This window comes from Vulpes lagopus, chromosome 4 (assembly GCF_018345385.1).
Source record: "Vulpes lagopus strain Blue_001 chromosome 4, ASM1834538v1, whole genome shotgun sequence".
In the NCBI taxonomy this organism is placed as follows: Eukaryota; Metazoa; Chordata; class Mammalia; order Carnivora; family Canidae; genus Vulpes; species Vulpes lagopus.
Window position 1 is genome coordinate 46,629,774 of NC_054827.1, and position 24,512 is coordinate 46,654,285.

General features: G+C 66.3%; 1 protein-coding gene across 2 annotated transcripts in view; it reads left to right on the forward strand.

The window, feature by feature from the left end:
* Positions 1–24,512, forward strand: part of CAMK2B (calcium/calmodulin dependent protein kinase II beta) — a 76,434-nt gene that overhangs the window by 51,328 nt on the left and 594 nt on the right. The window contains exons 6-20 of one of the 2 annotated variants that reach the window (XM_041751604.1): positions 4,694–4,766; positions 7,115–7,217; positions 7,306–7,389; positions 8,554–8,648; positions 8,798–8,920; positions 9,273–9,356; positions 9,916–9,958; positions 10,884–10,958; positions 15,198–15,235; positions 15,326–15,397; positions 16,630–16,674; positions 18,149–18,197; positions 23,791–23,866; positions 23,988–24,082; positions 24,174–24,408. In XM_041751604.1, the coding sequence (XP_041607538.1) occupies positions 4,694–4,766; positions 7,115–7,217; positions 7,306–7,389; positions 8,554–8,648; positions 8,798–8,920; positions 9,273–9,356; positions 9,916–9,958; positions 10,884–10,958; positions 15,198–15,235; positions 15,326–15,397; positions 16,630–16,674; positions 18,149–18,197; positions 23,791–23,866; positions 23,988–24,082; positions 24,174–24,406 (1,288 nt within the window). In that variant the 3' untranslated portion in view covers positions 24,407–24,408. The remainder of the gene's footprint in view (positions 1–4,693; positions 4,767–7,114; positions 7,218–7,305; positions 7,390–8,553; positions 8,649–8,797; positions 8,921–9,272; positions 9,357–9,915; positions 9,959–10,883; positions 10,959–15,197; positions 15,236–15,325; positions 15,398–16,629; positions 16,675–18,148; positions 18,198–23,790; positions 23,867–23,987; positions 24,083–24,173; positions 24,409–24,512) is intronic. The other variant, XM_041751605.1, reaches the window with a different exon arrangement.

Consider the following 24,512-nt stretch of genomic DNA (forward strand, 5'->3'; position numbering starts at 1 on the left):
GGTGACCTGCCATGGCCCCTGCGGGAGTGCCACTCCCAACCCTGCGTCTCAGCTTGCACATCACTGAGACCAGCAGCTCCCTGCCCGCTGGCGTGGGACCCTCGCTTTACAGAGATAAAAGGCTAACACTGGTCATCTCGAAGTGGCATTAACTATGGATGCTTTCCATTTTTATTTTTTTGTTACTTGTTTATTTCTAAAAATTTCATTAATTAGCATGTATTTTCTAATCAAGAAAATGAATAATTATCTTTTAAAGTAGCTTTTCGTGACTTGCTTCTGCACCCGTGGGTGACCTCGCCTGCTGCTAATGGCCTGAGTGAGTCCTGCAGCTGCCTGGGTCCCCACAGACCCCAGAGCCCAAGGCGGGTGGTCCGCCAGAGTCAGGGCCAGGGTTGGGAGGGTGTCAGAGACAGGTGGGGCTGGGCTTCTCCTCTGCCTTGCCTGCCGGAGAGCGCCGGGGCACAGGCTGCTTTTCTGAGGCTCCTTGACGAAGGACCTTCATTTTGCTCACTAGCCTGGGAGTGCTGGTCCCCTTCTGGAGCAGGAAGTTCTGGCTCTTATTTTCTTCTTTCAAGAAAAGTAGGAAGTGGAGCAGAGCTGGGCCAGGAGTTCCGGGGCCCTCAGGTGCAGGCCCCGCCAGGTGGGCGGAGCTCCGGGGCCCTCAGGTGCAGGCCCCGCCAGGTGGGCGGAGCTCCGGGGCCCTCAGGTGCAGGCCCCGCCAGGTAGGAGGAGCTCCGGGGCCCTCAGGTGCAGGCCCCGCCAGGTGGGAGGAGCTCTGGGGCCCTCAGGTGCAGGCCCCGCCAGGTGGGAGGAACTCCGGGGCCCTCAGGAGCAGGCACCGCCAGGTGGGAGGAGCTCCGGGGCCCTCAGGAGCAGGCACCGCCAGGTGGGAGGAGCTCCGGGGCCCTCAGGTGCAGGCCCCGCCAGGTAGGAGGAGCTCCGGGGCCCTCAGGTGCAGGCCCCGCCAGGTGGGAGGAGCTCTGGGGCCCGAAGGCCCCGGATGGGCTGGGCAGTCAGGGTCCTGGGGCCCACCACCAGGGCAGAGCCGGAATAAGAAGGGCTGCCTTCCAGTTCTGCCGCCAGGACTACCTGGCTGCCTCCATCCAGGCAGTTTGCCTTCGCAGCCCTCCGTTTCCCAGCCTGGAACGCCCTGCTCTGGGGGCCTTAGTCCTGGGCACTGACTACTTCCCCGGGGGCCTGGCACCTCCCCTGTGGTCCGCGGCAGGTGGTCTTGGCTGAGGGGCGATCCCGCCTGCTGCTGCAGCTCCCCCTTGGCTGGGAACCCCTGGCCCACCCCAGCCTGCCCACACGGCCTGCCTTCTGTGTCCGGCCATGCCCCACACCCGGTGCCCCCAGCACCCGTGGCCTCAGAGCTCTTTCCTCACCACCTGCTCCTCCTGCAGGCCTCCTGGCCTATCGGGGGCTGTCGAGGAGGCTCTCCTGGTTTCGAGACCCCTTGGAACTGGCCCAGAGGAGATGGGGCTGGGGTGCACACACAATGCCTAGCTTTCTCTCACAAAGCCTGCCTTACTCATGGCCCAGCCATGAGGAGGGGACGAGGGGAGCAGGATGCCCTGGGGCCATGCCTCCAGCTGCCCCCGCTGATAAAGCTGCAATCCGAGTGGCCTCTTCTCCCAGCAGCTCTGGTCCCTGGGTCGAGGCGGAGATGCCCTGCGTTTGCCCTTTGTGCTGGTGCTTTGTTTGCAGGCCGGAAGGCCCCACAGAACCTGGGTGGACATTCATGACCCACAGGCATCGTCGGGAACCGTGGCAGACGGGCTGAAGCTCACTCCCATCCTGGGAGGGCGGCAGTGCTGATTGCCTGTGTCCAGGGACACCCCCCATGCCGCCGGGAGGGGTCGGGGCCTGCTGAGGCAGGGACCCAGGAGGCTGGCCACGCGGGGTGGTCCGGGCCCCGGTAGGTGAATCAGCGGCCCTTCCAGGGGTGCTGCTCGCGGCAGAGCAGTCCTCGGCTCCTAGCACCTGGATTCTCTGGAGGAGGCAGGGGCAAAGCAGGACTTGCTTTTCTGACCTCTTTCTTCTTCCCACTTGGGAGGAATTTGGCAGTTTGTGCGAAAACTGAAGGGTCTTTTTCCAAAGCAGGCAAATCAAAATTCAAAATATTTAGAACCTGGTTTTTAAAAGGCTAGTAAGATAGCGGCTCCTGAGAGATGTTTGAAGGGCCTCCTGAGACTCCACTGCCCCAGCGAGAGGTGGGGGGAGGAGGAGGAGGAGGCAGGGGCACAGCAGAGGTGACCTCTGAGCCCAGAGGTCTGGGACCAGGACCCAGCCAGTGTCTGCAGCTCTCTTGGGAATAACTCTGACCCCCAAGAAAGGTCCCATGGGGATAATGGGACCAAGGTTGTGGGCTCAGATTGGAGTGGGGAAGAGGGCCGGTGGTCTGGGCCCCGGGGGGCCCCCCAGGGCAGGGCTGCCCACGGTGTGCTCGGCCCGTTCATTCCGGGCGGCGGGTGGGAAACCAGCCTGTTTCTCCACCAGGGTGGCTGTGAAGCTTTTGGAGCAGGTCCTCAGAGTCGCAGGCACAGCCAAGTCCTGCAATGCTGTCGCAGAGATGCAGCCCCTCTGCTGGCCCGTGCGTGTCTGGGCCTGGCGCTCCCAGGAGAGATGGGGAGGGCAGGGTGCAGCCCACCCGCCCGGAGCCCACTTTACTAATCTGTCCCGCAGCACATGGACTCGTGGGTCCAACAAACAGTTTCAGAACGTCTTGCTGCTGGGTGGGGCAGAGACAGAATTGGGAGCAGAGAGCCACCTGTTCACTGCCACGGAGGCCGCGGGCCAGTGCAGGGACACCCACCCCGAGCCCGCGGCTGCCGTGGGACTGCTGTGGGCACGGCCAACATGGGGTGTGCAGAGGGCGCTGTCCCCGCCACGGGATGGTCTCCGGGTGAAGGAGGGATGTGCGTGACCTGGAGGTGAAGCAGGATGTGCCGCGGGCTCAGCAGGTCTGCCCGGAAGCCAGGTCACCCCAGGGCTGGCGGGAGTGGCCAGAGGCCCAGGCCACACCTGCCCGGGGACGGAGAGGCCACGGTGCCGGGAAGGGCCTGCAGGGTGTACAGCTGGGTGCCTGCCGGGGCAGAGCCGCCGCAGCCCAGGAAGGCGCTGGTCCGCCTGGGCTCCCCTCGTTCCGGGCAGAAGCCGCGTGCGGGTGGCCCCAGGGATCTGATGGCCCAGGGCTCCGGGTTGGCTGTGAGTGGCCACTCTCTGGAGGCCAGGAAGGTGTTTCCCACCCCGGGCCCTGGCTCAGCGACCTCAGTGGCCAGTGCTGGGGGTGTCACCCTGTCTCTGCTGCACCCAGTGGCCTGCCTGGCCTTAGCAGGGGGCCTCCGGAGAGCTTTGCCCCGTGGAGTGGGTTCCCTCCACCTCCAACCCCCCACCCCCACGGTGAGCTTGCCATGAGGGATCAGCCCACGGGGCCCGAGCCTGTGCCTGTAGACCGGGGGCTGGCAGTGGCTGGATGTGGGCCTGGTGCCACCAGGACACAGATGAGGATCCCTGGGGACTGAGGGCTTTGTGGGAGTCATGTGAGCAGGAAGGGCTTTGAGGGCGAGTTAGGCCAGGACACGGGACAGGAGACCCTAGGACACGAGGGCAGGAAATTCAGGACATGGGAGGGGGGTATCAGAGGTTGTCTCCTGACCTCCACAAAGCTCAGGAATCATCAATCAGCAGGTCCCCAGGCTCTGGCTGCTGCAGGGAGGATACAGGTCTCCTTTTTCAGGCAGCAGGCGATGGTCCCCAGGTGTGGCCAGAGCTATCTGAGGAACCAGTCTGGTGCCTCACCCCGCCTGGAGTGCGCCATTAGGAAAACGAAGCCCATGCCACAGCTGACTGGCCGTCACCTTGCAGGGTCTAGCTATGGCAGGAGGGGTCCTGAAGCAGTCTGCACCCCCCACCGCCACCAAAAGGGGCTGCAACTGTGGCCCCGGGCAGGTCCAGGGCTCCCGGCGGCCTGTGGCTGGCTCTAGGGGCAGCTGGAAACTGTGTGCACCCCTTGGGCCATCTGTGGGAGGTGGGCTCAGGCCAGAGGCTGGTGCGTGTAGCGGGGCGGGCGTCAGGTTCTGTGCTCGGCGATGTTGTTCATGCACAGGTGTCCGAGGTGCCTGAGGGTGGCCCCCACCTCTTCCTCCCACCCAGAAGGCCCCAGACTGCTCCCTGGCTCAGAGCCCCGGGTGGCCCAGCACAGCAGCCAGCAGCCAGCAGTCAGCGTGGACGTTTGGGGCTGTTAACGCTCCAGCAGCTGCCCCAGAACAGAGTGTGGTCCTGGTGCTCGGGTGCCACGCTGCTGCGTAGTGCCAGCCTGCCTGGCAGGGTGTGGGCTCAGCCCCAGCCCCCTCTTGGAGGGCGCCTGGCCCAGCTTCGGGCGCAGTCGGTGTGAGCCTGGGGAGGGTGCACGGGGAGCAGAGGTGTTTCCTCTGAGTGTCGCTTAATGGGTCAGAGGAGACGGCTGAGCAGGGGTGCAGGGGGCTGGCTGTGCCCTCTGCCGGCCCGTGGGGGTGAGGAAGGGGTCCTGGAGACTCTCTTCTGGCCAGCGTCTCCTCTCCCGTATGGCAGGCTGCATCTTGATCCCCTGCTTCCCCACAACCCCAGTGCCACACAGCACCCCATGCCTGCACCCTGCCCCCCTGCCCCTCGAGGCCACCCTCACTAACACGCCTGCTGTTTGCCGCAGTCACTGCATCCAGCAGATCCTGGAGGCGGTTCTCCATTGCCACCAAATGGGGGTCGTCCACAGGGATCTCAAGGTGAGTCCCCCGCCCTGCTCTGCCAGGTGTCTGTCGTCCGTACCTGCATGTCTCGAAAAAGGAGGCCCTGGAGGGGCAGTGGGAGTGCCAGGAGCTGCTGCGTGTGAGTGTGCATGAGCTTGTGTGTGGGGTGCAAGAAGGTGCATGCAGATGTGTGAGAATGTGCGCAGGTGTGTACTTGTGTGTGCATATGTTGCACGAATGTGAGAATGCACGTGCAGATGTGTGCGTGTGTGTGTGTGTGTGTGTGCACGCGCGCGCGCGCGCGCATGTCCCTCCAGATGCCTCCAGGCTTCAGAACTGAGAGGCAGTGGTCAAAAATCAGCCTATCAGCACATGTTACCTGGGGTGTCATTCCGGGCTCCAGGTGGGACACAGACCTGGCAGGGGGGCACACAGGTGATGTGTGCGCAGGTGGGGCTGATGCCAAGGGTGTAGGGGTGAGGGGCTGGCCCTGCTGGTCGCTGCCAGTGTCCAGCCCATTCTGGAAGTGTCTGCTAACCCTGGCTCAGCTCTGGGCAAAACAGTTTGTCACGCCCCAGGGCACAGTGTGGCCTCAGGAGGAACAGCGCCCCCTCTGCCTTCCCCGCCTCCCTGTGTCTCTAAGGCTGGGCTCCTGCCAGCTTTTTCTCTAGGGTGTGAGGGGGCCGTCATTCCCTCTGAGAGTCCCCAGGTGGCATTTGAGACCAGCCTTCCCACAGGTGCTCTGGTGCTCACGCTAATCCGGGGCCATGCCTTGGGCCACCAAGGGGTGTGTGTGTGTGTGTGTGTGTGTGTGTGTGTGTGTGTGTGTGAGCTCATCCTGGCGGGGCTGCTCTGGGGACGACGTCCCACTGGGAGTGGGCCCAGCACCCCCTCCCGTGCCCTTCACGTCTCTCTCTGCACACCCCACGTGGTCCTGCATCCCTCTGCCTGCGCCTCAAGCCCGCCTTGTCTGCCCTTGGGGCTTCACCGTCTGTCACCGTATTGTTTGAAGCAGCGTCACTTGGAGGCATGCGTTCCCACCTGGTTCCTGGACCCTATGAGTCGTAGCTCACCCTGAGGCCACGGCATAGGAATGAAGATGGGTGCTCCCCCTGGCCCAGGTGTGACCCGGGGGCAAACAACCCTTGCTGAAAAGAGCAGAAGGGCAGGACGCGTGGGCTCTCCGTCTCTTGCCTGCTGTGGAGGCCAGATGGCCTCTCCTCTTCTGGAGAGGACCCCTGTCCCCTGTGGGGACGGAGCCCCAGAGGTGGTACTGTGGTGGACTTGCTCGTAGCAAGGTGGGGGGGGGCGGGGGGTGTGGAGCTGGGGTGGGGACCCAGCCCATCCCTTAGTGCTGCCTTGGTGCCTCTGGGCTGCTGAAGCCCCCGCCTGCCACTCAGATCCCTCGGTGCAGGTGACAGGGAGGCAGGGTCCCCCCAGCCCTGCTCACATGGGCAAAGTGAGGATGTCCAGGGCCTTCTGAGCTGTGCTGGGCGGGCAGGGCCACATGTCACCTGGGCGACAGAGCTGTCCAGCCAGCTTGTGGGGCTGAGGGGCCAGGGGAGGACCCGCTTTCTGCCATGGGGCCGGCCTCCTTCCCGGGCTCCAGGGACTGTTGTTGGGGCGCCCAGCAGTGTGAACTCGGCTTTTCTGGGGCAGTGTTTGCCTTTCTTGGGGCGCTGACATGGCAGTGTGGTCTCAGTGGGCCTGCCAGATGGGAGGGAGGGGAGGGGAGGGGCGGGGGCCCTGGGAGCCCCCTGCGGCCAGAGACGAAGGAGCCCAGAGGCGGTGAGCTCCGAGTGCTCCACGCCAACTGCCACAGGCGGCCAGGCCGGGGCGGGAGGGGCCCTGCATACAGGACACGGGGTAGAGGGACACTCTGGGCCCTCGGGGCCACGTGTCCCCAGTTGGAGGCCTCAGTCTCCTTGGTGCTGCCGTGGGACAGGGGACGAGTGTCCTTCAGCTGCTCCCTGAGGCAGAGGGTGCTGGATGGGCCCGAGCCAGAGGGACGTGGGGGCAGATGCTTCATGCCGCCTCCTTCCTCCTTGCTCTCTGGGGGTCCCGCTCCTCCGGCAGCCCCTCACTGTGTCTCTGAGCACCCAGACGTGGAACATGGGGTGGAGGCATCGCCTGCTAGGGCTTGTCGGGTGCACTAAGGTCTGGTTGCTGCACCCTGAGGTGTGAGCCGGTTCCCCTGTGCCCCAGAGGCCCCCAGGGTGCTGAGGGGGTACCCCAAGGTGTCGGCCAGGGCAGCACCCACACAGCAGGGGGTCAGACCCATGCACCCCGGCCTGCAAACCGCAGTCCTGTCTACTGTGTCCCCTGTCCTCCGTGACACCCCGGGTGTGAACCACATGTCCACTGGTGGGTCACCTTCCCCGCAGCCCGAGAACCTGCTCCTGGCCAGCAAGTGCAAAGGGGCGGCCGTGAAGCTGGCGGACTTCGGCCTGGCCATCGAGGTGCAGGGTGATCAGCAGGCATGGTTTGGTGAGCGTCCCGCTGGCCGCCGGGGGAGGAGGGAGGACAGGGCTCAGTGGCTGATGGGGCCCTCACCCCGCCCTTCCCCTGCCCCCAGGGTTCGCAGGCACACCGGGCTACCTGTCCCCAGAGGTCCTGCGCAAGGAGGCCTATGGCAAGCCAGTGGACATCTGGGCATGCGGTAAGACCCCTGTAGGGGCGGCGTGGGGCCGCGGGGGCCATGGGGGGCCTGGACCACTGGTGCTGTGCCAGGCCAGCCCCTGCACGGCCCGTGGCTGGGGACAGACACACTGGGGGGTTTGCAAGGGCTCAGTGTCTGGGAAGGTGGGGGCTGTGTGCCAGGGGACAGGATGTCCAGAAGGGTGGGTAACCCACCAGCAGTGCTGACTCCTGGGGCTGCACCCAGCCTGGAGCCCCTGCCCGCACAGATTAGAATTGCCACCGCGACTCTGGCTGTGGCAGAGAAGCCCACTGCCCAGAAGAGAGGGCTGGGCCAGGGGGAGCACAGGGTGCTAAAGGGGTGGGGGCTATGCAGGCTGTGGCAGGGCTGCCTCCTTGGTGGGGGTCCCAGGCACAGCTGAACCCTGGATGGACACTCATGTTCCCAGGGCACAGGATTGGGCATGGGGCGTGGGTGGAGGCCGCAGGGGGCCCAGGGAGTGGAGGCTGTGGGTGGTTCAGGGGGTGGGGTGTTGGGTGGGGTGGGGCATGGGTGGCGGCTGCAAGGGGCCCAGGGAGGGCTCAGGGAATGGGGGGCTGGGATGGGGTGGGGGCTGCGGAGGGCCCAGGGGGTGGGGATGGAGGCTGCAGGGGGGTGCCCAGGGAGTGGGGGGCTGGGGTGGGGTAGGAATGGAGGCTGTGGGGAGTCGAGGGCGTGGGGCGCTGGGGTGGGGTGAGGGCTGTAAGAGGCCCGGGGAGTGGGTTGGAGTGGGGATGCAGGCTACAGGGGGGGTGCCCAGGGAGTGGGGGGGGTGCTGAGGTGGGGTGGGGGTGGAGGCAGCAGAGGGGGCCCAGGGAGTGCAGGCCCAGGGTGGGGTGGGGTGGGGGCTACAGGGGAGGCCTGGGGAAGGGCTCATGGAGTGGGGGGCTGGGATGGGGTGGGAGTGGAGGCTGTGGGGGGGTCCAGGGAGTGGGGGTCTGGGGGGGTGGGGGCTGCAAGGGGCCCAGGGAGTAGGGAGTGGAGTGGGGAGTGGGTAATGATGGAGCTGCAGGGGGTGCCTAGGGAGTGGGGGGCTGGAGTGGGGTGGGGTGGGGGCTGCAGGGGAGGCCTGGGGATGGGCTCAGGGAGTTGGGGGCTGAGGTGGGGTGGGGCAGCCCCGTGAGGTCCATGCTCTGTTCCCCCCAGGAGTGATCCTGTACATCCTGCTGGTGGGCTACCCACCCTTCTGGGATGAGGACCAGCACAAGCTCTACCAGCAGATCAAGGCAGGAGCCTATGATGTGAGTGCTGGGACCCCTTCGGACCCCTCCCCGTCCAGGGGGAAGCTCCTTTTCCCAGAACCACAACCCTGATATAGACCACTCGGAGAATCTGGTTCCTGCCTGGGGAGAGGGCTTCAGAAACACTCGTGGGTTGCCTTCTATTCTAGTTTCCGTCCCCCGAGTGGGACACCGTTACTCCTGAAGCCAAAAACCTCATCAACCAGATGCTGACCATCAACCCCGCCAAGCGCATCACAGCACACGAAGCACTGAAGCACCCATGGGTCTGCGTAAGTGCACCCAGCATGGTGACCCTGGGGTCTCCTCTGCACAGCTGACTGGCCTCCCTGGTCTCCTGAGTACTGCATGGCCTGTGGGCGGGGACACACTGGGGGGTTTGTGAGGGCTCAGTGTCTGGGAAGGGGGGAGCTGCGTGTGAGGGGACGGGATGTCCAGGCGGACGAGATGTCCAGGCGGACGAGAGGGCCTGGCTGGGGAACACGGCTGTCAGGAAGGCCAGGAGGGTGAGGGTGAGGTGGGGGCAGATTTTAAGGGGTGGGGGCTGGGCAGCAGGCGGGATGGGTGGCTTGGACGCCCCAGCCCTCTCCCTGACTCCCATCCAAACGGCCTCTGTCCCCACAGCAACGCTCCACCGTGGCTTCTATGATGCACAGACAGGAGACCGTGGAGTGCTTGAAAAAGTTTAACGCCCGGAGGAAGCTCAAGGTGAGATGCAGCTCCCAAGTGCTCACTGTCCAGGTGACTGTGCCCTTAAGGGTCCTGGACTGGGAGCGGCCCCAGGGGTCCTGGCAGGCTTAGTGAGGGGAGGTACAGCGGTCCCAGCGATCTTGGCCCTATCACGGCAGTGACCCTGGAGAGCGTGGCACCAGCCTGCAGGCTGGGGGTTTCCTCGGGGTTCCCCACAACAGGGTTCCGTGCACCCGGGGCTGTGCACAGGCAGGTGCCCCGGGTCACTGCCACTCACTTTAGGGTGAGTGAGTGGGCGGCCCTGACCCCCCGCAGGCTGAGCTAGGGGACCAACCTGGTGGGTGGGGAGGAGAAGGCTGTCAGGGGGCCAGTGGGAGGAGCCCTGGGGTCCTGGAGCCTTCTAGAAGCTGTGGTCCACCGGCCGCTGCTTTGTCAACTCTGGAAGCAGGCGGCCGGTCCCCTGCAGCTGCTGAGTCTGCAGACTGGTCTGCAAGGCCGGGGCCTGAGTCGTGCCAGGCGCCCCCAGGCTGAGGTTGGGGCCGGGGTGGCCAGGCCTCAGCTGCCTGTTTCTCCCCAGGGCGCGATCCTCACCACCATGCTGGCCACGAGAAATTTCTCAGGTGAGAACGGTCTTCTCCTGGAAGAGCAGGCTTCCGAGGGCACCAGTGCCAGCCTCCCGCCTTCCCTCACCCCATCTCCCAGCCTATCTGCCTGCCGCTCAGCGGCCTGGCCTCCTGCCCCACCCCCCCGGGGCCACGGGGCCTAGGCTCCGGGGCGCCCCCACCCTGACCTGGCACTCACCCCCGTCCCTGCGTGTTGGGTGTCTGTATCCTCACCTGACGCCCTCGTGTGTGAGCTGCCCGCCGCCTGGGCCGCAGCTCTGTGTGTCTGTCGGCACCTCCGTGGCCTTGTTGTCCTGAGCCCTCTGAGCACCCGTTCTGTGTGGGGGAGAGAGAGGAGGACCCGGGACCTCTCCACTGAGCTCCGGACTCGCTGGCGGCTGCCCGCCTGGGGCACCGAGGCCAGGGGGGTTGGGGGGCGGGGGCGGGTTGTGGCGTGCGGCTTCTTGGGGGCGTCTGTCAGCGACCCCGAGGCCAGGGGCCCTGGTGGCCCCGTGTGGGCACGGCGTCACCTGAGGGGCAGGTGGCCCACTGGCTGTCCTGTGGTTGTCTGTCGCCCGCGTCATTGGGTGCGGGAGCGTCTGGGGTCCGTCCCTGTGCGTCTGTATCCAGCACCCCGTCCTGTGACCTTTGCTGTGATCCTGTGGTGCCGGGAACGGGGGGTGTGTGTCACTCCAGCACGATGGGTCCCGTCCTGGGCGCGAGAAGCCCCCGCTGGGGTTTTCTAAGGAGAAAGGAGGCAGATGCTTTTCACCTGTCACTCAGTCTGGGTCCTGTTCCCACTCTCCCGGGAACGGGACTCTGGAACCATCCGCCACCAACTGTGGACTCTAATCTTCTTCTGCTTCCTTTGTCTCTCCTCCTCCCTCTCCTGCCCGCCCCGTCTGTGTCCGCCCCTCCCTCGTCTCTAACCCGGTGCTAACAGTGGGCAGACAGACCACCGCTCCGGCCACAATGTCCACCGCGGCCTCCGGCACCACCATGGGGCTGGTGGAACAAGGTAGATGTTCGTGACCAGGGTCCCGCCTGGCGGCATGCAGCCCCCTCGCTGCACGCAGCTGCCGGCCGGGCCTCCAGAGCCACCCCTTAGGCCCCGGGAGCCCCCGCTCCCGCCCTGGACAGGTCCCACTTGGAGGACAGGAGGCAGCCCCCGCTATGCTAAAGGAGGGGCCAGGCTAGGTGACCCCTGAGTCCTGCCTCCCCCCACGTGCATCGCACGGATCCTCGGTCCTGACCCCTGACCCCCTAGACTCTAGGGGTCAGGAGACCCCTCTGGACAGAGCCTTGTGCTCTCTGCTGTCTCTCCCCACTTGTGCCTCACGAGCCCTGCTCAGAGTGACCTTGAGCACCCAGAGGGAGCCTCAGGGCTGCTGTGGGGTCTGGAGCCTGAGTGGGAGGCTCCCGGGGAGAAAGACACCCTGCACTGTGCACCCCCGGCCTGGCCCCCCCGCCCCCAGGGACCTGCCCTGTGCTGCTCCCCGTCACTCGCATGGAGCTGGTGGTCTGTGCTGGGTCCGACGTGTGCATGTGTGCCCTGTGAGCCCCAGGACAGGGGAGCCTCAGCCCCCCCCCCCAAAACGTCCTGTTGGTTTTTTGTACGAGGCCCCTCATCTCTTCCCACACGTGTGAGGCCGGTCTGCTCCTCCCAGGAGCCTCAGGCCAGCTCCCGCCCACCCAGCTGTGACCTTAGCCAGAACCCCTGAGGGCCGGTGGACCGGGCCCCAGGATCTGCGGGTGGACCAGCTTGAGCTGAGGGTGGTGCAGGTTTAGGGTGCACGGAGCCACCTGCAGCTGGGGTGGTGCAATCCCCGGGCTCCCCAGGCGGAGCTCTGGGGCCTGGTTTTGTGCTGGTGCCTCGTGCTTCGGCTTGGTCAGGGCAGAGGCCGCCCCAGCCAGCTGTCCACCCCAGCTCTTGCCTCTAGGTCCCGCAGGGGGTGCGTCCCCCAGCCACCTCCTTCTGGGGGTACTCAGGGCAAGGCCACCCTCCGGAACGAGGGTCTGCGCCCCTCCCGTGAGCCCAGAGGATGCACCCAGCAGCAAGGACCCAGAGGGCTGCGATCCTTAGCTTCCTCTCCAGAGCCTTTCTGGAGCGTGTGATGGGAGGGAGGAAGCGGGGCCAGGGAACAGGGAGCCTGGGCGCTCCTGGTGACGCGCTGCTGCCCAGCCCAGTGAGCCAAGCCTCTGGGCTGCTCTCTGCCGGGGGCTCCTGCCTGAAGCCCACCTGCCTGCAGCGGATGTGGAGCAGAGCGACTGCATGAGGCCGTGTGCATGCGCAGCCCCTGCCGGGGCACCCAGGGCTGCTGTCCCGGGGGTGGTCAGTGCATGTGGGCTGAGCCCAGCATGGCTGTCCCGGGCGACCAGCGAGGGGACAAGGCAGAGGCTGGGCCCTCGGGCAGAGGCCCCTCTGCTATGTCAACCCCCCTCAGCCAGCTGCACTGGGGGGGTCTCAGCTCCAAGGCCATCGCTCCCCCAAGGGGGACAGGATCTGGGTGACACAGTACCCCCGGGCAGAGGAGCCCAGGGTGTCTTTGTAGAGATGAATGCTGCAAGTCATTAGAGCATCTCGGGCTTCCTGGAGAGGAGGCAAGAGAGCTGGCACCCGTGGGGGGTGGGTGGGGGCATGGCTTGGGGACCCCTGGTGGGTGCTGCAGAGGCCTCTGCTTGTCTACCAGGGGCCTGGGGCACTTGCTGCCAAGTAGCACATCTGGCTTGAGAAAGTCTGGAGGAAGCGCCTGGTGCTTGTGACACCCAGCGTAGACGGGGCTGAGCAGGGCCCTGGAGTCAGTCAGGACTGAGACGTGAATGTGCAGGAGCCGCTTTTAGGAGGGGCCTGGCTGTGCGCCCCCCGCCCTGCGCCCAGACTCTCAGGCTCTGGTTAAAGGGGGTTCCTGGGGGGAAGTGTTTGGGATGGACGAAGAGGATTGGTATCTGCTGTCGGGCTCTCTGGAGCCTGGGCCCTGCTGGAGCCGTCTGTCCCCAGAGTGGTATGGCCGTCTTGAGTAGCACAGTCTGGAGAGGGGGTTTTGAGAGTCCGGGACTGAGGGGGTCTATCCCAGGGTCTCTCCGCCTCCACCCAGGGCCTGGTTCTGGGGGGAAGGCCGGGCAGGGCTGGCTGCGTCCCCTTGAGCCGCTGGGCCAGTCCTGGCCTGCAGCAGCTCTGACGCCTGCGCTGCGTGGGGCTACGGGGCCCATCCTAAACTAGGGTGTGGGGGTCAGCTTGCCTGCCTGCTCGGCTGCCATGACGTGCACCTCTGGGATGGGCTGGGGCCCCTTCCCCCGGGACCCTGGAGGAGCCAGCCCCCCCGCTGGTCAGCCAGTGGGGACGGGGGCCCTGGGCTCCACCAGTGCGCTGGCCGTGGGGCAGTGAGCAGAGGGTTGAGGTCAGCGGGGGTCACGTTGCTCCTGCGTCTGCAGGGCTGGCCTGTCCCTCTGTGCTGAATTCCTAGGAGGTGGGTTCTAGCTGCCACCTGGAGAGCTTTCCAGGGTCCCTGCAGGGGGAGGTGGGACATGGCCCCAGGAAGGTGGCATCTCAGGTTCCGGGATGCTCAGGGGTCAGGGCCGCCAGGGCATCACCGCATGGCCCTGATCCAGCCTCAGCGGTTTGAGAGGATGAAATGCAGAGCCAGCAGGCCCGGCGGGCAAGGAAGGAGCGGCCTGTCATCCCTTCACTGACTGGGATCCTGCGACCGGGGGTGGGGATGGGCCAGGGGGCAGGCCTCTGGTGAAACAGGGCCCTGTAGATCCTGTGGGGGAGGCCCTGAGAGCTGATGTGTGGTGGGAATGCAGACTGTGCCTGAGGTTGGGGCTTGGACAGTCTCCCTGGCCGCTCTGGTCAAGCAGAGCCACCTGTGTCCTTGCACAGAGGAGGGTGGCCGGCAGGCAGTGGCCCAGAGGCCTGGGACCTGGCCTGGTCACTGTGCCAGGGACCCTGACCATGGTTCTCAAGCCGCAGCAGCATTAGGATCCCCTAGACCAAATGCCCCGCCACCCCCGGGAGGTCTGGGGTGGGTCTGGACGCTGCCGCTGCTGCTGCTGGAGGTCCCCACTCTGAGAACCACAGCATCGCTCTAAGTGTGCACGTTGGTCTGGTATCTCAGCCCAGAGTCGCTGGCCTCCAGGGATGATCCCCATGGGCCCTCGGGGCAGGCAGCCCAGCTCAGGGCTGGCAGGCTGGCTGGAGCCCTTAGAGCCTGTGGCGGGGTGGGGCCAGAGCACCCCCGGACCCCTCCCCTCCGGCGTCTGCGCCCATGGCTGCTTCTCTAACACCCCCCCCCCCCCCGTGGGGCAGCTTGGCTGGGTGCGTGGGCGGGCAGGCGGGCGGGGGGACCAGGCCGGGCTGGGCCGTGCACCTGCACCCCTGCCTGACCACACGAATCTTGTTTTCTCTCTTTTCCTCACTCCTCACCTCTCCTTTCCTGGAAGGTAAGCTGACTTCCTTCAGTTCTGCAGCCCTACGATTACAGCTGAGCACCGTGGAGGGCACAGCTGGGGCATGTGACAGGGGAGCAGGGTGGCTGGGGCAGGCCCGGGAGCCCAGAAGGCAGGAGCCAGGCCGGCCTGACCTCTGCGTGGTCGTGTTGGGGTGAGACGGGCCATCTGCTGGGCGGCTGACAGGTGGTACAGGCCTGGGTGGCCCTTTGAGCCTTTCCCCGCGGGAGTCATCCTGCTGAACCCACTCAGAGCGCAGGGTTCTCAGGAGTGGACAGAGGGGCCTGTGTTGGGGTCAGTGCCGCCAGGCCCTTGGGTGCTGTGCACCAAGGGGCTTGGCCTGGGGCCTGGCCCTGTGGGCAGGGCTGTGTGTCCTGTTCGCCGAGGGAGGGGGCCACCCCCTGCCTGAGAAGAGAGAAATGATAGGCATGTGGCCAGCACCCCAACTCCTCCCTGGGTGGGGGGGAGCAACCTGCCTTCTTGCCAGATCCTGCATGCTCCCCACAAGCCACGGGGCCCAGGCAGGAGGGCAGTCTTGGTGTCCAGGTCACAGAGAATGGCCAGGGGAGGGGCCGTCCTGGGGAGGAGTGAGGTGGGCAGCCCTGCGGGGCTCCCCGGGCCTCTCCAGGATGGCCCAGCTCTGAACTGGGCACAGACTCGCTGTCCCCCCACTGACCGCAGAGGCCACCCTGCCTCAGGACCTTGGGTCACTTGGGGATCCCCAGGCCCCTGAGGTCACCTCTGGGGGGAGGCAGGTAGCAGTGGACTCCAGGCCTCTGGCTCATGTGCGTGTTTCATCCCAATGCAGCAGCCAAGAGTTTGCTCAACAAGAAGGCTGACGCGGTCAAGGTAAGTGCGCCTGGCCCGACCCTGGAGCTTGGCCCATCCCACACTCCTGTGGCTCCCCCTGCCCCTAACCTCCTCTTCCTCTCTCCACAGCCCCAGACGAATAGCACCAAAAACAGCACTGCTGCCACCAGCCCTAAGGGGACGCTCCCTCCGGCCGCCCTGGTACTGAGCCCCTCACAGCTCTGCTCCCCAGCCCTCCTGCACCCTGGCTGGGTGGTGGCTGCCGGTTAGGAGGCCTGGGGTGCTGGTGGGGTCCAGCCCCAGCCTGTCTCTGCTGGACCGCACTGGGCCCTCCAGCCGCCCCCACCCCCCCACCCCCTGCCTCTCGGGTGTGGAACGAGGTCCATCCTGGGGCTGAGCTAGGGGGGCCCCCCCTCAGCTGCGGGGAACAGGCCCAGCCGCCCGTCGACATGTCAGCAGTGAGAGACCTTCAGGGGCACCACCCGGTGCTCCTCTGCCTTCATCAGGTCCACCCTGTGTCTGGGCCTGACGCTCTGCAGGGGCATGGCCCAGTGGGGAGACACCTGCTAGGTGCTACAGGGGTATGCCTTCTGGCAGGGGGTGGCCTCGGTTTCTCCCAGGAAGAATGGGTGGGGCTGGTCTTAGCTTTGGAGCCTACCCAGTGTTCTGGAGGGAGAGACAAGACCCCTGGGTGACTGTCCTGGTGATGACCCAGGGGTCATCTGCTGGCAGCTTCCCAGCAGAGTCCGGGTACCGTGGGCCCCGAAGCAGCCCGGGAGATGCACCCCTGTGGCTGTGCTGGCCTGTGAGTGCCCAGAGGGCAAGGCCGGGGCTTCTGGCCCAGGAGAGTGCAGAGGAACTGCTGGCTCTGGCCCTCTCGCCCCGGGGGTCCTGTCTAGGGGGCCCCCCCAGCTGGTGGTGCAGGGATCCTGTGTGCCCGTGGCGGCCTGTGGAGAGCTGGCCACCCCACGAGGTTGGGGTTTGCTGGTGCTCGGGTTCTGAGGTTGTGCAGAGCTCACGCGGTATGTTCGCTGACCCCAGGAAGGCGGGTTGGCCAAATGGCCGTATAGCACGTGGGGGTGGCCTCAGCCCAGGAGGGCAGGGTCCCGCACAGCCAGCCCCGTCTCGGACCCCGTCCATCCCATATGACACCCCTACCCCGATGACATCTTCAAAATGCCCCCCACCCGGGACAGAGGGCCAGGCCGCAAATGGAGGGGAGGGCCTCCTTCCCCACCCGCGGCCCCCATGCTGTCTGCTGTGTTCCATGGGTGCACATGCTTGCTCTCTGGCCACCCTGGGCACCCCCAGGCCTCCCTAGCCCGCTCCACCTCCTGCCATCCACGCTCGGCTGCCGTCCTTCCCTGCACCCTCCTCCTCCTCCTCCTCCTCTCACTTCCCTCTTTCCTCCTCTGTGCTTCCTTCTTCTATAGGAGCCTCAAACCACCGTCATTCATAACCCTGTGGACGGGATCAAGGTACTGCTGTGCCCTCATCACCCCTTTGGGAGCCTGCACTCAGGCAGGAGGCAGGCCCCCTGGCCAGGGGCAGGTCTGGGGCACTGACCCGGGGAAGCCCTTGTGCTGAGACCTGGGGGGGCAGATGTGCAGTGAGTCCTCTCAAGGTAGGACACCGCCCTACAGGTCCATGGCTGCCCCCTCGGGACAAGGCCCTCCATGCCGCCCTCGTGGGCATGGCTGTCCCCAAGTCCACGGTTGACATGGCCTCTGGGGCTGCCTGAGACCCCCTGAGACTCGGAGCAGGATCTGCTTCTCAGGACCTTCCGTGCTGTGCGTCCAGCCCTGGCAGTGGTTGGGCCCAGCAGAGCTGGGAGCCAGGAGAGCAGGGCTGCCTCAGGGGGTCCCTGGGAAGAAGGGCCAGTGTGGGCCGAGAGGAGGGAGCAGCAGGATGCCCCTGGCCTCACCCCATTGCTCACCTCTGCCCCCGTGCTTCCCGCTGAGCAAGGCTGCGTCCTTTATTGCTGCTCCTTAACACGGCATCGGCATCACTCCCTCTGCGTCGGCATCCTCGCCTGGGGCCAGAGAAGGGGCTGGCTCTCGGGGTGGCAGGAGGGATGCTGGGCAGCCCAGCTGGGTTTCCAGGACCAGCACCCCATGCCTAGCACACCTGGGTCTGCGGTCAGACTCCCACCCAGACCAGGGCTCCTCGGAGGGGCCCCCACACCCGGGCAGTGGGCCGGGAGCCCCCGCCAGTCAGCCAGTCCAGACGCCAGGTGCTAGGAAGGGCCTGGGCGTCCTCCTGCCTTGTAACTGCCGATGGGTGTCCCTCAGGCCCTGTGTCTGGGGTGACAGTCCCAGTGTCCCTGCAAGGGGCCTCTAGAGCCCCTTCTGGGGCTGTGGTATGAGCCCCAGGCCTACGACCGTCTCCGGACCGAGCCTGGAGCAGCGTGTCTGGTCAGGACACCCTGTTAGGAAGCTCTGAGGGGCAAGCGGGTGTCCTGGGAACTCCGGGACAGGTGACCGGACCTGGTCTGTTACCTGGAGAGCAGGAAGCCCTGAGTGGGGCGGTGAGAGCCCGCCTGGCTGCTCAGTCTAGGCCCCGGGGGGCCGGTGGCCGCCTCCCGGGAAGGACACGTGGGTAGCCCCCTCCTGCCCCAGGCAGGCCACGGCTCTCAGGGCCTCAGGCTGGGGGAGCCTGCCCACTTCCCAGGGCCCCAAAGAGCCCCTCTTCCTGTCTTGTTGGAGACTCCTGTGAGCACAGGGCGCCTTCCCTCCAGGTGCGTCTGGTCGGGAGGAGGGGCCACCAGAGCCCCCGGCCATCAGCCATCCGGGTTGTAAGCCTTGGGGTCAGGTGACCTCTGAGGTGTGTGAAGCTCCAGCCCCGCCCATGGGGTCACGGGGGGGGGGGGGGGGGGGGGGCGGGGGGCGGGGGGGCACCTGCAGGCCCCGTGGAGGCCACATGCTGATCTGCTGCCTCCCTGTGTGTCCCCAGGAGTCGTCGGACAGCACCCACACCACCATAGAGGACGAGGACACAAAAGGTAGGGCCGGAGGGCGGGTGGCCGCGGGCTGGGGGCGGGGGGGGGGGGGGGGGGCCGGGGCTTTGCAGCGTGTGGCCGCCATGGGCTCCCTGGAGCAACGAGCTCCGTGGCAGCTCCGTGTCTTCTCCAGGACTCTGCCTGGCTGCCAGCTGATCCGTAGACGCCAGCATGGGGGCCTTCCCTGGGTTCTGGGTGCTTCCACGGCCTGTGAGGGCAGGTGGGCGGCACCGTTGCGCATGCAGGGCTTCCACACCGTGAAGGCCAGCGGCTCGCCTGCACCCCAAGGGGCACCCCCTTTTCTGCTCCCAGCCATGTCAGCAACCCAGGGAGGGGAGGTGGCGTCCCAGCCCACCCACACCAGGCCACAGGCTCACAGAGATATGCCCAGACAGTTTGGGGGACACAGTGATACCCCAGACAGGGAAGGGAGGGTGGATGTTCACGGGGTTTCCCCAAGCAGACTGACAGGCCCAGGCCATCTGTGAGGAGGCCTCCCTGATGCCTGGTCCCTGACTGCCTGGCCCGAGCCTGCGGCGGGGGTGGGGGTGTCGAGGGTCAGTAGGGGAGAGGACCGGTCTCCCAGCCTCCTTCCGGCCCAGACCCCGGTGGCACCTTGTCTAGCCGAGACAGCAGCCTCGGGGGGCAGGCCTGTTCCCCTCCCACCACGCCCCAGCCATGCCTCCGATGTGCCCACAGTCCCTAGACCCCCTGTGAGCTGTGTGTGGGGGCTCCCCAGCCTAACCTCACTCATCCTTGTGCGTGCCCCCTCCTGTCCTCCCATTCACCCCCATCTCACCTCCACCCCCTGCCCGTCAGCCCCCTGCCCGCCCTGCTCGATAGGTGGGCTCCTGTGTGGGTGGCGCGTCCTTGAAGGCCCCCAGCCTTCACCTCTCTGCAGGGTGCAGATAGAGCTCGGGGTTTTCCCCGGGCCCCTTCGGCCCCACCAAGGCTGGTGGCTCCCCCCAGGCTGTGGGGCTCCTCTTGTGGCCTGTGGGGCCAGGTGCTGTTTTTGTTTTTTTTTTTAAGATTTTATTTATGTATTCATGAGAGGCACAGGGAGGCAGAGACGTAGACAGAGAGAGAAGCCAGGTCCCTGCTGGGAGCCCGATGCGGGACCCCAGGGTCACAACCTGAGCTGAAGGCAGATGCTCAACTGCTCAACCGCTGAGCCCCCCAGGCGCCCCGGGGGCTTTTTGCTGCTAAGACTGGCCCCAGCCCCCACAGTCCCTGACATCTTGAGTTCCGTGGGGAGGGGCTCGGGGGCTCCCTGCCGGCTCCGCACATAGCTGCCCGGGGCCTGGCACTGACTCCGCAGGGCACTCCCAGCCTCTGCCCTCCCCACCGCCCCCCCCTGCACTGCACTGCCGTCCACCACCCCAGGCCTCTCCCCCAGAGGCTCCCCTGGGCCTGGGGCTGCCCTCCTGACCACCTGACCTTCCTGGTACAGCACCCAACAGGGCCCCAGGGAGGCATAGACGAGGTGCTCCTCCAGAAGCCTCTCCCCACCACAGGCTTGCGGGCTGAGACGGACAAGGCCTGGCCTGCCTGCCCGGCTGGGTTCTCCTCGGGGTTCTGCACACACTGAGCTGCCTCTGTCCTCTTGGGGGGCACCCTCTGCCCATAGCAGCTGCTCTCCACCCAGGTGGACCGTGCACCTGCCTGGACATTCTTGGAGCCTCCTCCTCTGTCCCTATGTCCCCCCGTGTCCCCCATATGCCCCAGTGTCCACTCACATCCCCCTCTGTCCCCCATGTCCACCTTCACCCCCTCTGTCCCCCAGGCCCCCCATGTCCCCCTCCCCATGTGCCCCCTTGCCCTCTACTCTGTCTTGGCTCATCACCCCATAGCTTTTCTGTTCTCTGTGCCCCCTGCCCACCCCTGTTCATATGCAGGCTGCTCTGCCCCAGCCCCCAGGGTCCCTGACACCCTGAATACAGTGAGGAGGGGTCAGCCCCCCCGCCCCCATGCCTGCCTCCAGCTCTCCCAGGCCCCCCACCCACCCTGTGCACATGGCACCTTGACTGGCTCCCAGCTGCTCCTTGGGGGCTTGCGGGGGTGCCGAGCCTCCCGGCCATGGTGTGCTACCCCTCACTCTGGGGAGAGGCCAGCTTGGGGGTGCCCAGAGGGGGCCACAGGACGGTGTCGTTTGCCTCAGGAAACGAGCTTGTGGCTGAAGGCGGGCGCCTGGGAATATGCTCGTGTGCGTGCAAGAAAGACTCAGAAACAGGGAGAAGCAGCCTGTGACCTGTGGGCCCGGGTGACGCAGACACTGGGTTGCAGGGGCACCGGGGGTGGGGGGCAAGGGCCCCTCCCCAGGCAGGGAGGGAGGAGCTAGCTGCTCCAGCCCGTCTGCCGACTGCCACCAGGATCGCTTACAGGGATGGGTGACACCCTGGGGCTGCAGCCTCCCCCACCTGCCGGGAGGCACCGGCCAGGGAGGTGCCCTCCGATGAGAGGCTGCGGACCAGGGGCTGGGCATGGCCGGGGAGTGGCTGGGTGAGTGCGGGCCTGGGGGTCGAGGGTCAGGGCAGGGAGGAGGGGGAGCAAAGCACGGCAGTGGGGCAGGGGCGCACAGGGGCAAGGCGAGAGGGAATGGGGTGGCCTCTGGACAGCAGTGGCCCCCCAGGAGCGCTCAGTGCTTGGCCAGGAGCTTGGGTGCCGCTCACAGAGGCAGGTGGTGAGGGGGAGGGGGCCGGGCTGGGGCAGGTGCACGGGAGAGCCTGGGGGCTCGGCAGCATCCACGTCCCCCTCTCCTCAACCCCTCTTGGCCCTGGTTTAACAGATGAGGAAGCGGAGGTTGGGATACACGGAGAGGTGCCCCCAGGGGGGCCTCCCAGCATGGGACCCCTCCCCGCACCCCCACCCAGGGCTGTGAGCTGCCCTTGGAGTCTGCACCGTAGGCCAGGTTGGGGGCTCTGAGCACCCCAGGCTGACCCTGGGGTCCACCTGGAACTAAATTATAGAGGTGGGGGCTGCAGAAAAGGGCCCTGAGCAGGACTGAAGGGAGGCGTCGGGGGGGGGGCCTGGAGCAGCAGGTAGGGCAGGCTGGGGGGGTGAGGGCCCCTGGGGAGCACAGTCCTTGCTCTGGCATATGCACCCCTAAGTCTCCAGCACCATGGCTCCTTTGGGTGCTGGGGCGGCCACAGGTGAAGGATGGGGGTGGAGTCCGCCCCCGAGCTGTCTGGGTTGGGACCTGGCTTCCAGGGTTGCAGCAGTGGGTACCCCCACCTCCACCTCGGGCTGGGGCTCTCCCAGCACTGAGGCACAGGCTGCAGGGGGCCGTCTGGGGCGGGTTGGGGTCACGTGCCTGCCAGCTGTCCTCGTGTGTAAATGGGGTCGTTGCCCACTGGCCCAAGCCACGTTCCCCATAATCAGGGATTACACCCAATCCAGGCTGATCCTGCACAGCTGCCTGCCTGGGGTGGCTGGGGACTCCCAGTGCCCCCACAGCTGCCAAGGGTTTTGGATTAGGGCCAGCCTGGGGTCACCGTTTGGCAGCAGCCTGGCTTTCCGGCCTGCCGGCTTGTCCCAAGAGAGGGAGGGAAGAGGCTGCGGTCCAGGTCCGGAACCCCTCCCGAGCCAGACCCTTGCCCATATGACAAGGCTGGGGCCGCGGAGCCACCTGCAGGGGGGTCACAGCTCCCAGCCTCTCCTCCCAGGGAGCCCCTCACCCCGCATACCCCCAGGGGAGGCAGGGCTGCCAGGCAGCAGGGGGGCTCTGGGCAGCAGCCCCCCTGCAGCCTCCCCTGGCCTGTCTGTGGGATGGGTGCAGTGTTTCCCAAGCTCCAGGGCCTGTTGTGCTGTGACCCTGACCCTCTCCTCCTGTTTATACCCCCATCTTGTACTACAACGTGTTTGAAAATATTCAACACAACTTCATTAAGTGGCAGATCAGGTTAACTTGCCATAGGATGGGGGGTGCCAGGGAACAGGACAGAGGCCGTGGTGTCCGTTCCAGTCGCAGCGCTATTGGCCGAGGGCTCCTGTGGGTGCTGATGTGAACAGGGGGGGCCAGCGAGTGTCGGGTGTCGGACATGCAGGCGCCGTCCACCCTCACACGGGTGGGGCCGCCTGGCTCAGGGGTCGCTGGGGAAAAGCTGGATAGCAAAGGGAGGTCACCTCCACTAGGGTGACGGGGACCTTAGAAGCAGAAATGCCCAGGGAGAGGGCGCGGGGGGTGGTGGGGGGAGGCTGCCAGAAGCCACAGAGACGATGCAGAGGGACAGGGCCTGCCTGGCGTCCCAGGACCAAGAGCGGAGGGCAGTGTGTGTAGGGACCGCCCTGAGGGTGGATATGGGTGGCGAGAGGCAGCTGCGGCCTGCAGGGCCGACCAGACAGCTGGGGCCCAGGCTCTGCACGGAAGCCCACAGCCTGGGCCCCAACCCAGGTCCAGACACGGAGCCCAGTGAGAAATGGAAATGGGGCCTCAGCACAAGGGCAGTTGGATCCCGAGAGGGGGGTTTCTGAGACAGGAGAAACTCGCAGGTGGGTGCACACACAGATCCCCACATGCGAACACGCACATGTGTGCACACATGCCCCCCCCCCCCCCCGTGACAGTGGCACACTCGGGCACCCAAGCCCTCAGGTTGGAGCTCCTGCTGCCTGAACGGTCCAGAACGTCTTCGAGGGGGGCGTCTGTGGGAGGGGGCACCCATGGCAGGGCTGTGGGCAACCCCTCGAGCGCCTGCGGTCTGTGCTCCGGATGTGAGCACACGCCTCAGCTCATGCATGTGCTGTTCGGCCACGGGGGCATGTGTGGTGACCTGGAGAGTGCCCGTGGGAGGAGCTCCGGGGACCCTTCAGGGCCTGAGGCTCGCCTTTGCCATGCTGCTCTGTGGGCACACACGTGATAGGTTGTGTGTGTGCACTCGCGGGTGCACATGCATGGAAGCCGTTGAGGGCCTACCGAGGACAGGCCTTCTCTGAGGAGGAGGTGCGAAGGAGACTTAGGGGAACGCGAGCATACGCAGCGTTATCTGCAGGGCCTGTTTCTTTAGAGAAGTCTCAGCGACCCCGAAAGTTGTCTGGCGTTGGGTCCGCAGGGTGCAGGGCTATGTTGTTCTCACACAAGTCGTTAAAGAGACCACGGCCAGCACCCCGGGGCCAGGCCTGTCCAGGTGCAGAGGCCGGGCGGGCAGAGCCCGAGCCCTGGGGTACGGCGCGTACGGTGGGCGTGTGGCTGCGAACAGGTACAGGCGGCAGGTGTGCAGCCAGCCGTCAGTGTGTGGGCTCCCCGGGCCCCTCGGCCCCACCGCCAGTCCCCCGTACGTGTTCCTCAACAGATGGTGGATTCGGGAAGGGTTCTGCGCCGAGTCCGGGTGGGCCGGAGCCAGAAGGGCGGGTCCCAGGGCTGCAGCCGGAGGGAAAGGGGCCACACAGGGTGGCTGGTGCAGGCTCTGTGTCCCCTCTCTGCGTGTCGTGTCTGTCACATGGGCGCAGTGTATGTCAGGACCGGGTGGACTTGCACACGAGGTGGGGGGGGGGGTGATGTGAGCTGGCCGATGGGGTGCCGGGCCCCTGGGGAAGAGAGGCAGGTGGGGGCAGGGTGGCTCGGGCAGGCCTGTCACCGGGCGGCCGTGTCCCCCTGCAGCGCGGAAGCAGGAAGTCATCAAGATCACGGAGCAGCTCATCGAGGCCGTCAACAACGGGGACTTCGAGGCCTACGCGTGAGCCGGGCATCTGGGCTGGGCCCCGGGTGGCCTCGGGGGACACCTGGGGGGCTTCCCTGTGGGGGGATGGAGGGTCGGGAGGCGGCGGGGCCTCTCCTCACCCGGGTCTGCCCCCCAGGAAAATCTGTGACCCAGGCCTGACCTCGTTCGAGCCTGAAGCTCTGGGCAATCTGGTCGAAGGGATGGACTTCCACAGATTCTACTTCGAGAACCGTGAGTGGGGGCACCGCCGGCAGGCCCCGGGCAAGGGGTGGCAGGCCTCGGGGGCGCCCCAGCCCAGCCCCTGCCTCTGCCCTGCCTGCAGTGCTCGCCAAGAACAGCAAGCCCATCCACACGACCATCCTGAACCCCCACGTGCACGTCATCGGGGAGGACGCGGCGTGCATTGCCTACATCCGCCTCACGCAGTACATTGACGGGCAGGGCCGGCCCCGCACCAGCCAGTCCGAGGAGACCCGCGTGTGGCACCGCCGTGATGGCAAGTGGCAGAATGTGCACTTCCACTGCTCAGGCGCACCTGTGGCCCCGCTGCAGTGAAGGTGGGTGCGGGATGGGGCCTGCTGGGTGCGGGGGGGTGGGGGGGGTAGGCCGCCCAGGATGCTCGCAGGCAGCACCCCACCCTGTCCTCCCCCTCCTCCCTGGC